The 12,881-nt window shown below is 38.3% G+C and overlaps 1 protein-coding gene across 2 annotated transcripts; it reads right to left on the bottom strand.

Moving 5' to 3' along the window:
* Positions 1 to 524: 524 nt before the first annotated feature.
* Positions 525 to 12,553, bottom strand: MTX3 (metaxin 3). 2 transcript variants are annotated; one of them, XM_044446832.1, is made up of 9 exons: positions 12,461 to 12,553; positions 10,543 to 10,612; positions 9,869 to 9,945; positions 8,174 to 8,266; positions 6,816 to 6,998; positions 5,329 to 5,405; positions 3,800 to 3,957; positions 3,345 to 3,433; positions 525 to 2,262 (listed from the first exon to the last, which is right to left on the bottom strand). In XM_044446832.1, exons 1-9 carry the CDS (start codon positions 12,539 to 12,541, stop codon positions 2,152 to 2,154), a joined length of 939 nt encoding a protein of 312 aa, XP_044302767.1. In that variant the 5' UTR covers positions 12,542 to 12,553; the 3' UTR covers positions 525 to 2,151. The 2 variants fall into 2 exon arrangements, with proteins under 2 accessions (XP_044302767.1, XP_044302766.1); XM_044446831.1 differs by having other exon boundaries at positions 12,230 to 12,537.
* Positions 12,554 to 12,881: the final 328 nt, after the last annotated feature.

Below are 12,881 nucleotides of genomic sequence, written 5' to 3'. Positions count from 1 at the left end.
TACCCAGAGGAGGGCCTTCTCTGCGGTGGTGCCCTACTTGTGGAACGCGCTCCCCAGAGAGGTCCGCCTGGTGCCATCGTTATTCGTTTTTTGGCGCCAGGCCAAGACCTTTTTATTTAAATGTTATTTTAATTAATTGTTAAAGTATTTATTGGTTTTATTTATTGCCTGGACGTGTCCAATTTTTATATTTTTGTATTGTTATTTATTTGCTGGAAGCCACCCAGAGGCTTATGTGAATGGGGCGGAATACAATTATCCCAAATAAATTAATAATAAAATAGTACTATTTTTGGTACTTGCTAAAATGTAAGACCTACCCCAAAAATAAGACCTAGCTGTGTTTATTTCGAGGCCCAGTGGGGAACATAAAGAGCCTTTTTAAGCTTTATTTTTTAACTTAACTTTATACACTGTGTGGAGAAAACATGCTTATGCAGCTCCGCTTCCTCTATAGCGCCGGCTCCTGTCACAGGCGGAGTGATACCAAATGTACATGTATTCACGCTGTTGTACATGAATAAGTGTGGATTGTTGTACACATTAAAAATAAAAAAAATAAGACCTACCCCGAAAATAAGACCTAGTGTATATCCCAAAAAAAATACAAGACAGTGTTTTATTTTCAGGGAAACACGGTATGTGCTGCCATTTTATGGTACTTGCCCGGAAGCTGAGCATGAGATACTGTTTCCAACCAGGCAGGTGGATGACACAGAAGGACAGGACACCCATAAGGCCTAAACAATAGAAAGGAAGTCTACATTGAGTGTTTTCAGATTGTACACCCTGCTTCCTGCACACCGTGCTGAGTGCTTTTCTTGCAGTAAACCAGTCTCAATCTATCTTCCTCTCCTACCAATAAATAGTTGGTACCCTAATTTAGCAAAGAACCAAAAAGAAAAAGAACACAAAAAGCAATCTCTACAGCAAAGACTGACAAACTTTCTGGTGCCAAGAGTCACACGGGATATCTGCTGGGATGGCAGAGGCCATATGCCTTTGCAGGTACTCATGCATGCACACACATGCACATATGTTTGACTCTTGGCCAAGAGAGTTTCAGCAGCCAGGCAGCTATTTTGATCAGATAAAAGTGCATTTCTCCAGAAACTTGTTTTCAACCACCTAGTCCTGGTTTCTAGCCCTTCCTCCTCTAATCCACTCCCTTCCTGAAAATTGTTGACCTCTCACACTGTTACTTGAAATTTTTCAAGAAAAAATGTTTTGGAAAAGGCTGCATGGTTCCTACCATAGAAACCCTGTTCCTAGAGCATCCTAGGAAGCAGGCAGGAGCCTTTGCACACTGCTTCCTAAGAGGTAATACAAACAAGGCTTCTATCACTGGAAAAACAGGGACAATTCTACTTTCACTGGAAGGTGATTTCCCTTTGCAGCTCATCAGAAAGCTGCTCTGATGGTTGAGAAAACATGAAGCAGCATAAAAGGTGGTGCAGGGGATGTAGAGGGAATCAGCAAAAATCAGTGCACTCGCAAAGCTGTGTACGCAATCAAGCTGATTGGTCAAATTTGTTCCATTTCTGAATCCAGATTTGAATAATGACACCAATGTTACTTTAATGAGCTTACTTTTTAAAACTTGTATTTGTTTTAAAATAACTCACATGATTGTTGCTTTTAAAAAGCTATTAAAATGACAATTAAATTGCAGTCTCTTGCTCTTTGTGTCATGTAAGCTGTTACTTTTTCTTTCTGTATTTCAACCATATTAGAAATCTATAAAAATGCTAAAAGTGATCAAGTGTCTGTTTCAACATACAACAACCAACTTGAGCTATAAGATGATTACAATCAATATTGAAAGCTTAATCTAGCAGAACATGCGAATATATTTGCATATTCCCACAAATAGAATATTAGTTTTTGGTCAAGAAATGTAACAATCTTAAAGAACAAGCGTTATGCTGAACCTCATACTCTGCTGTCCAATTGCTCATTGATTCTGCCTGTGATCAATTAGGACTTTTACAGCTTCCACTATGACCACAGAGTGCATTGGTTACCTGAATGGGTCTGCACTGATTAGTTAATGTACCTTTCCCTCTGACTTCACGTACATAGAAAATTAGTGCAAAGATTGATTGAAGACAAATATATCTGAACATAGGCATAAACGTGAAATTAAAATTCTCAGGGTGATAAGCGATTTGGTGAACTATTTCCTTCACCAGTGGCAGAAAGTTTGAGAGTTGTCAGTTTACGTGGAGGGTGCTGAGGACTCTTACGGAGATTATCATCCATCTGCAGAAAGAATTTATATACCAATTCAGATATCTGAAGGTTATTTATAGTAAAATCTTCACACTGTATTATTCAATTATACATCTTAGAAGACAGTTCCCAAACTACAAAAACTGGTGCAGTTTCATTTAAACAAGGGGACCAGGTCAATGAGAGTGAACCATTTCAATGTGATTCATCACTCAATTATCAAACTACAATTGATAAGTAGGTATATCAAGCCTTGTTGTTTCAATAAATACAGGATTATTCTGGATCTCTGAACTATCATGTATACACAAACCAAATCAAAATACTCTAAGTGTTCCTCTAGCCATAGAGATGCTTTTCTAAGTGCTTCTGCACAACTGAGGTAATGTTTAAATGACCTAACCGTATGGAAAGTGGCTGATAACAAGGGCCTTTCTACTAGAAAAGGCATCCAACCTCCCAACGCAGTGTCTGATTCTGCAGGTAAAATCCACACAATCGGTTCCCACCACATGACTGAATGCTACTGTAGCTGTACAGGAGCCATTCATGGAAAAGAAGAATGGGTAAAGTACCCATTACTTAGGGTAATTTTTAAACCATTTCTGGGTTACTCCTGGAATCACTTAACAAGGTCCAATATTGCTGGGATAATCCAGTTTTAGAACACAACTAAATTTAATCTGAATATATATGAGTAGTAACATTTAGAGAACTTGCCAGCAATAACGAGTGAACTGTCCTTTTTAGCATGATTGGATGGTAACAACCATTTAAGAAGCAATGAATTCCCATGATTCAAGGACTGACTGAAATATATTCATGAAATTAGGATGTTTCAAAAGCACTTGTTACATAACTGCACATAAAAGTGCAGTCCTATCAATACTCAGAAGGAAGCCTCAGTGAAGCCACAGGAAGGGACAGCAAAAGCAGTGGGGATGAGTTCTGGTCTCTTCAATCATATGCATCTTTTTCTTTCTGATTTCCCACACCTTCTTTATATTTTTTACAGACAGAAATGGTCCAAACACACTGAACTGCTGTCATCATTCTTGCCCTCTTGTTATCAAAAAGACTTTAAAAAGTGGAAAGATTGAAATAAGGAGAACCTTTTCAATCAAGTTGGATTCCTTGTTTACAAGCTGTGTGAGTTTCTGCAGATTCGCATCAACAGTGTCCTGACTTGCTGGAGAGGTCACTAAATAGACAGATCAAACAGAAAGGGAAAGTTAGGAGAAACTGAAAATCCTCACAGGATGCAATCATATGTGTCTCTAGACAGGAAAAGGTTGTGAAATGTCCAGCATTCAGGGCTGCTGTTTTTCTACCTAAACACGGGTAGGATCACACACTTAGAAAGCTTCTGAGGATTTCCACAGGGAAAAGAAACCCAAAAATTGCATACATCCTAACCAATAGAGAGTAGAATCATAAAAAATTGTAAGAATTCCAAAGTTCTCTGACAATATAATTTAATATAAATCAGGTGCTGTAATATTGTTTAGAGACAGGTATTTATCTTTTGAAAATATAGAGCATGTTGAAAGAGAAACATATCGCTTACCTGATAAATTTAGTCTGAAGTAGCAATTCAGAATGTCATCACAGAAGCGACATAAATTGGGAAGTAGTTTCAAATGATCTTGTAACTGGACTTTGGGGAGTGGTGCTTTATATAGGGGAGCAAGAAAGCCAAACACAAAGGCGTCCAGAGTTGTAGGCCTAAAGACAACAAACATGGGAAACAACTACTTTCCAACAGAGAAAACTATAAAAGAAAACAGCTATGTTTGAAAGATTTTCACAACCTATGTTTTGGCATGTGTGCTAATGTGGAATTATACCTCTTCTGACCTCAGTCTACCTGGATGCTAGGATCTGCATCTGAGGCCTTCCTCTGATTACCACCTCCAAGGAAAATCAAGAAAGAGGCAACAAGGAGGAGAGTCTTCACATTTGTGGTCCCTCAATTATAGGATTGTCCCCCCAGCCCTGAGACCCACCAGGCAGTTTCTCCTTTTTGCTATCAGGTTAAAAAATGCCCTCTGCTCCCTGCCATATAATGGCATATAATGGGTTGAGTTAGCTATTTTAATACATACAGCTCTTACTGAAATTGTTATAGATATTTAAATTATTTTTTTGGAAAAAATGGAATTTTACACAGTATTTTACATCCAAACAGTGAAGAATATAAGGTTGAAACAAATAAAATAACAATACATTAAAAACAAAGTAACATTACGATTGTGGCTGGTCAATAAGAAAAAGGGTTCCCAGAATATAGTAAACAGCACAGTGTTGGGGCCTGCCTGATCTTTCAAGACAGAGAATTCTGAAGAAATGGGGCCACCACACAAAAGGCTTTTCATGAGTTTGACTCCAGTTAGGTCATGAGTCGGTGTGGAACTACCAGAAGAATGTCCTTTGATAACCTCAGTAACTGAGCAGGTCACTGGGCAGGTTGGTAAGAAAGGTTAGGAAGAAAGAAGGTGCTCTCTCAAGTATAAAATCACACAGTAGTAGAGTTGGAAGGGGCCACAGAGCCATCAGGACCAACCCCCTGCTCACTGCTTGTTATCTTGGTCCCTGGCTTTGTACGCCAGGATTAAAACCTTAAACCTTGCCTAGTAGTGAATCATGAGTCAGTGCAGTTCCTTCAGCAAAGAGGCTGCATGCTAAAGCGAGTCAGTGCAAGGATTGCTGAGCAACTGCATTCTGCACTAACTCTAGCTTCTGGAGCAGCCTACAGTACATAGAGTGAATTGCAGTAGTTCAGTCTTGAGGTTTCCAAAGCCCGTATTATGGTGACCAAGCTACTCTTGTCCAGGAAAGGCTGGTGAACAATTTGGAGTTAATAAAAGCAATCAATCTAGGGTACCCTCAGATCAAAGACCTGATCTTTCAGGAGTGCATCCCCCTGAATAACTGCAGAAGTTAAAGCTAGCATACAGAAAAGAAAAAAGGAAATAAAAAGCATCTTCCTGCCTGGCCTTGAAAACTGTTACAATACTTTTCAACACAACAAGCATTTTGGCATCAGAACTGCCATGCAACATGTATTGCAAGTATTATACATATTCCTATACTCACGTATTTCCAAAGAAAAATGGAGTTGTCCCTAGTCTGGTTGACAGAAGATTCAGGCACTCCTTGGCATCTCTGTAGATCTAAAAAAGAAGAAGAAAACACAAAGCTTATTTATAGTGCTACATATTGATACCCACTTAATATCTGTATTAACCCTAAGATAATGCATGTCAAGTCACCATATGGCTTTGTGTGAATACATATGAACAGCTCACCTGTGGTCATTCATTTCTACGCTTACTAGTTTTGCACGTATGTCCCTTGCATCATCCCCATTCTTGAGTTTGTTCATTTTTGGACCACACTATTTCTATATTCTGCTGGAAGACAGTGATCTCATATCAATTATTCATGATGATAATTTTCTTGATGATTTCATGGATTAATTACACCAGCTTCCTGCCAATGAGCCTGGCCTTGAAAACTGTTCAGAAGCTTCAGCTGGCACAGAATGCCTTTTCGACTAATGCTAGGTGTAAAGAATGTATAACACTAGTTCCTTCCATTTGTACCAGTCAATAAATTTGTTGGCTAGCACCATTCAAGGTAGTGGTGTTGCACTACAGCACCTATGCATCCTTGGCATCCTTATGTATTTAAGTAGGGATACATGAAATGGGACCACCTACTATATTATTTACTTATTTATACATTTATTTATTTATAAGCCACCTATAACTGTTGAGCCCTTCCTGGGTGGCTTACAGTACATATTAGTATGTCTGGATTATTTACCAGATTAAGCATGCCTTATTGTTAAACTATTCTGAAGATGTACTCTTGCTCTGTAAATTTGAAACATGGTGGTGGGCTAAGGGAACTGTGCTCAAAAAGATGACATCCACACAAAACTGAAATCAGCCTAGCCCTAAACTTAACAAAATACTTTCACCCATATGATCTGTGCATCCACTCAGATTATCAGAAATATATCCTGCTGAATACTCTTTGTAAAAAGGCAAGACTGGCAGCAATATAAGGCAGAACATCTTCTATTATGGAACAGTTTCACCACAAACTGTCACTTAATACTATCTTTGTGTAGTGAAAACACACCTGTGCCATCAGCTCATGTGCATGGCACTGAACAGATTAGAAAGGATTTTGCACAGCACCTGTTAACTTTTTTGATCAGTAAAAAAAAATTCTAATTGATTGTTCTAAAATTGTCAGTTATGCATTTTACAGTGATTCTTTGTTTTGGATGTTTGCAATCATAAAAGAAACGCCTCTCTAGAGGAAATAGGCAGGTTTTTTTAAAGCGCTGATTTAGGAAGCCAATAGACCCACAGATCTTGCTGATCCTTCCTATATTACTCTGTCATAATCTAATGTAAGCTTAACAATATTGTCTTCCATTAAATCAATATATCTGGACACAGGAAAAGAAAGAAGAAAGTAAAATGTACTGTAAATTATTAAAACAAAACATACTGCAGATAAAGATAAACTATTGCCAAGGAAGTAGGTAAATTAACATGTACATTTACCTGTGCTTCCACTTCAGTGAGACTGTAGAGTGGAGGTCCCCCTTTTGTCAACAAGATCCTGTTAAATGCTTCTCCAGACATTTTTCTAGGCAGGTACCAACTCAATGGAAATGGAATTCTTGAAGCAAACCATGGTTTTGTTACGTTGTAGTAATTATCAGCTTCAACCCAGAAAGTGTACAGCTATATCACAAATATAAAGAATATTAACACTGTAGAATTAACACAGACCCCTACTATAAAAAAATAAAAATATCTCCAAATAGTCATCAAATGATGAATTTAAAAAAAAAATTAAAAGTAGGTTCCAGTGTTGAAACACCACATTCTTTTAGCACAAAATTCAAAATCCAATTATTACATATTATTTTCTATACACTTTAAGTACATGGCAAAGATTCAGAGTGTAAAGGACAGAATTGGTTAACTAAAGATAGTCAGAAAAGGTAACAAATACATCAAATATGCCATTGTGCTTAAAGAAGCAACTTGTACCCAATTTTGATTTCTCCCACGCATGCCTGTGCACGCACACACAACCACCTAGTTGCCATGTCAGCAGTGCTTCAGTGCAGTGAAATAACAAGCTTAAGTAACACGTACACTGCTTGTGAGCTACAAATCCTCTGTCCATCTGCTGAGATTCTATGTCACTACAGGCCAAGTCCTCACAAATGGCAGACAGAAAGCTGCACACGTAAAGTGTAGCGTAACAAAGAGAAGGCTAAATTGGAGAAAGTCTGTGGCTGTTCTCCCTCCTGCTACTTTGTTGATACTGTGGAACCCACCTATTTAAAGAAGTGTTTTGCTAATGAGATTGCATATTGCTGTTGCTTTATTAGTTCAACCAACCTTTTATAGTTTTGACAGTATGTGTTTTAGATAATTGGAGCCTCAGAAAGGTGACATATAAGCATTTATAAACCGAACGCTAGAACTTCTACTTGTCTTTGTGAACAAGTTTTGGTGGAAGAATTATGTGTGCCTCAACTTGTAATACAATCCAGACACTAGTTTACCTCCTCATTTGCTATTTGTAAAAACTAACTTACATGGAAGCAAGATCAACTGGGGCTTTCTTTGGAACAGAGATGGCTAAGATTGTGCTTGAAATATCTTAAATCTGACTGCTGATTTTAATGAGACCTGATAATGATCCAAAGTGGCACCCAAAGACAAACGTGCTTCCTTAAACATCTCATAGCGCACACAAACTGAAATCCAAAATTAAGTCCTATTAATTGCAACAAACAAACCAAGGATGTACTTCATACTGAATGGATGACACTCCAAAATATTAACTTTGGTCACAAACACACATAAAGCCTAGCATACCAAGGAGAAGACATGCATCTTACCATGGCAGGATATATTTTTTCTTCAAGTAGTGCAATGTATGCCAGTGTGTCAGCTCCTTCTTTTGCAGACAGTTCATAATCAGCATTATATGCCTGTCAGTTAAAAAAAGCAATATATTCATACAACAAGTAGTCATATCATATTTGTATACTGCCTTTTCTATGGAAAAGCTACCAAGGTAGTGTACAACAATTTAAAGCAATAAAACATTAATACATCAAAACAATATATTTTAAAAATATTAAATTTTAAAGCTACACATTTGAAGAGCTATATTAAAAATACATCCTCACACCCATTCTAAAGGTCAAGATTTCATATGAAACTTTCCAACTGAGCAAATAAACTGAGTTAAGAGTTCCTATAAAGTTAGTTATAAATTCGATATTGCACAAAATGTATAAAAGTACTTACAATCTTAACTCTTCCTTCCATTTAATAGTTTCCAAATATTATGTTAGTCTTATAGTTGGAGTTATACAGACCCCTAGTTGCATAAATCTAACAAAATCAGATATTTAAATAATAGAATTACGGTGTGTCTGATCTAATATTTAGAATATTTAGAACAGGCTCAAGAATAATGCAATACTTCTCAATACTAAGCATATGCAAGAGAAACTATGTTTTTAGGCATATTGAGGATTGTAACTTTTGGTTGCAACTTTTGTAACTTTCTGACAACACTTCTATTCTTACCCTAAGCTCATATATCTTTAAAAACTGGTACCTGAGTTTGCTTGTTTTCCTCTTCCCTCCCCATTCCATTTTCTTTTTGTGTTTTCTTTTAGAAACTTGCCTGAGGACAAGGACTGTATTATTTTTATTGACCTTAAGCCACTCTGGGAGGTTTTTCAATTGATGAACAGGATAAAAAGTGCTTTGTATATGTACAGAAATGTACTTAGGAATAAGAGCTTATTTTTGGGATGCAGAAATGGCCACTACATTGATTTCCAGCCACTTCATAACAAGGTTTCTCTGATTCTGCCACCAGAGGTTAAATTAATTGTAGGTAAAAGTTTGTATTTCTGTTGTTAATACTGCTTTTTGAAAGTCTGCAATAGCATGTCAACAACCCACGCTAAATTCAGCCCAAGCAATAGATATTTGTTGCCATAGGCTGAAGCAGCTGAAAGCTAGCAAGAGCCAGTAATTTTCATATAATCACTGCAACATCTAGTGATCACGAGAATGGCTCTGGGTACTGTTGAAATCAGTAGATCTACTTCTACCCATTTTTAGAATTAAATGTTATTTTAAACTTTGGAGCAGGTGGTAACATGTATGAACAATAATAGTTCAGCAGTGGCAGTGGAAGCCCAAATTCTGTAAGCACTACTACAAATAAATCTGTGTAGTGGAGTTACCATCAAGTGCTTTCAATTCTAAAACATTCAGTAGAAGATTTCCTGGCTTTAAAACATTTCAAATAAAGGCCTGCCATTTCTACATATTACTCTTAATATGGACTGTTGTTTGTACAGGTTCAAATCTAATATAACTGTATCAAGATGGCAGAAATAAGGTTATGGTGAATACCTCCATTTTTTCTAGGGGATTAAATGGGCTAGCACCAGTTCATCCAGTAGCATGGAGCAATAACAAGATACAAACTGAAAAACTAGGCCAATGAAACTGTCATTTAAACAACAAGCATAATAAAACATGGCATGCTGTTTACTGAAACTCACCCGTTTTCTTAAGAAGTTTAATATTTTTGCTGGCTGAGAAATAACAGTGCCATCCAATATCAATAATGGTAAATTACCTAAAGATAAAGAATTAATCAGTCAAGGACAGGCAATCAAAATAATTATATTAATGATAACTTAACAGATGATAAGTTATTATCCATATACGAAGGCTGATTAACGATACCAAGGTTGGTGATATACCAGACTTTTGTCAGTGCAAGGCAATAGCATTCTATTTGATCTAGAAGGTTTTATATTTGTTCAGTCTTTAAATTAATGTTCATCTTGTGCAGTTGCAACACCATACAGTGCAATACTGGAGGTAATATAAATCCATCATAATTAGCAACTACTGATAGTTTTATTCACTAACTCCCACTTCACCCTTTAAAGCCATCCAAGTTTCAACTGCATCTTATGGTAGCAATTTCTATAGCTTAACTATGTGCTGCATGAAAAATTATTTTCTTTTATCTGCACTGGCTTGCAACATGGTCCTAGCACAAAGTTAACTTTCATTTGACCCTGTACACTGTTGATTTTGCACAACAGACCCGAAGACTATTCCATAAGCCAATACGACAGTTCCCGTATTTGCAAAACTAGATATAAATGTAAGCAAAGTATAGCCTATAGAGCTAACATACACATTTAAAATGCTAAAGAAATACCTCTTGGTGCTTTCCATGAATTATCTATAACATTTATTTTCATTGGTGCGCCAGAAAACCTGGCATAAGCCTGCAAGGAAAGGCAAATAAAAAAATACATTCAACAATTTACTTTTAAAAAATCAGACAATCACCACATCACCCTGGAGACAGAAGCAGCTACTTATTTGATTTATAGTCTTCCTAATCATAAATAATCAGAATGTATTATTGCATTATGTTGCTACCACAATAAGTATCATGATGGACACTTCCATGGGGTATCAGGAAGTGTAGTCAATTGCAATATGCTAGCTATATGGGTGTGCTTAAATTGTATATTGCCCAAATGGCAAAGGTCCTTGGACCAGATAACAATCAGACACCAAACAACAATGAAAGCAATAAATAATAATAATCATGCAAAAATCCAAGTATAAGACTAATAATTAAACTTTAAAATATTTTTAAATGCTAAGAACTTTGCTGAACTATCAGTAAAACTAATAAAACAACAGACTGAGGGTAAAATGTCTGGTTAAAGAGGAAGGTCTTAACCTGAGGTTCTATTATTATTAATAATGATGATGACAATGATTATTTTATTTCTATATTGTTCGGTAGTTGAAGTTCTCTGGGTAATGTACAACAATGGAAAAAATACAATATAAAATAAAAATAATAAAAAGTCATAAAATGTCACTGGAAATTTAAGACCAAATTTAAACAGCTAAGACAGATTCACACAGGTTGGCAGCTAAAAACGGCTAACAATACCTTCCCCCAGCGCTATATAAAACTGTTAAATACCTTAGCAAACAGGGCAGCCTTGCCTGGTGCTTAAAGGATAGTAAATTGGCTGCCAGGAAAGCCTCAATGGGGAGGTTATTCCATTGTACCACAGAGAAGGCTCTCATCTTTGTTGCTACCAAATTAGCATCCTTTGCACAGAGTATTTGCAGGAAGTCCTCACATGCTGAGCACAGAGCCCAGGCAGATTGTGCTTGAGAGAGCCATTCCATCCAGTATTGCAGCCCCAAACCATTTGCAGTGGTGATGCCAAGCCGATCTCCCCGGGGAATGGCATTTCAAAGAGGGGGAGGGCATTACAGAAAAGGATCTTTTTCCAGTAGTCACCTGTTGCACCACTGTGGGGAGCAGCACCCAAAGAAGAGCCTCTGAAGAGGATCCTTGTGATTGGACAGAAACATATGCATATGCAAGCTAAGGCAACTGGCAAACCATGGAAAAGATCCAAGGCCCATTCTCAAATCAATATTGTCATTATGTAGTGGCCTACTCTGTCCAAAAAGAGAGCTACAACCCACCTTATGCTCAACATAACATGCACAAGTGATAACAGTCACAAATGCTGCTGTCCATTTTTCAAGCTTATGATAGCGCCTTGACATTTTACTGCAACTCTCACCCCTAAAAAGACCTGCAGTTGATTTTTAGATTATCAATTTATTTCTTCTGCTTCCAACAGGATGTGTGGGACAGAATTGCTTAAAAACAAAACGATTTGAAAACATCAAATGACATTGACTTTTCAGTCAATAACTCACAATTCTACATATACTTAGTTAGAAGAAAAAAGTCCTACAACTCCCAGCATGCCTCAGCCATCAGAGCCGGTTAGAGTATATTAGGAATTTCAACAAAATTTAGGAATAGGATCGCACTCTAAATTATTTTCATTCCTGACCCAAATCCTTATGGGAAGAAAGCAAGGTGCCTCAGCATCGCCCTCTTGAAGCGACGTCTCTTCACAACAGTCTTCCCCAAGGTGATGCACTCCAGATGTACTGAGCTCTAATTCCCGGCATGGGAGCTGCTGGTAGTTGTAGTTCAACACACATCTGGAAGACACCGCGTTGGGAACGGTTGACCCTCCCCACTTCCAAGGCCCTCGCCCGCGCAGCCCATCAGTCGTTACCAAGACGACGAGGCACTCCGCGTGTACGGACGGCAAACCCCAGTCGCCTCCCCAGCAGCAGAGCTCCATGGAAGACGCCATGTTGACGCGGCCTGCCCTTGCCCTCGCGAAGTCCCGCCTCGCTGTAGGCTGGGCCAACCAAGCTGGTGGCGCTGGGATCGCGCGCGCGTCCCCCACGGCCTTCTGCCTCGTGCACTCGCGAGGCGCGCGCGTCGGAGATGGCGGCGTCCGGTGTGCCCTTCCTCCGGTTCCTGCATAGAACAGGGTAGTTCGCCTGGGAGCAAAGGCGCCTCGAAACGACTCGTGTTTGTCTCAATTGCAGATTCTCAGGACACCGCGTTGGCGTCTAGGAATGAGGGCAGGCTTAGCTCCGCCAACCTAATACCCTCCCATATAGGTTAGAGTACAATTCCCAGCATCC

This window comes from Varanus komodoensis, unplaced genomic scaffold (genome assembly GCF_004798865.1).
Source record: "Varanus komodoensis strain SLA01 unplaced genomic scaffold, ASM479886v1 scaffold5, whole genome shotgun sequence".
In the NCBI taxonomy this organism is placed as follows: Eukaryota; Metazoa; Chordata; class Lepidosauria; order Squamata; family Varanidae; genus Varanus; species Varanus komodoensis.
Note: the sequence above shows the minus strand (reverse complement) of the source record. Positions and strands in the feature narration are given on the sequence as shown.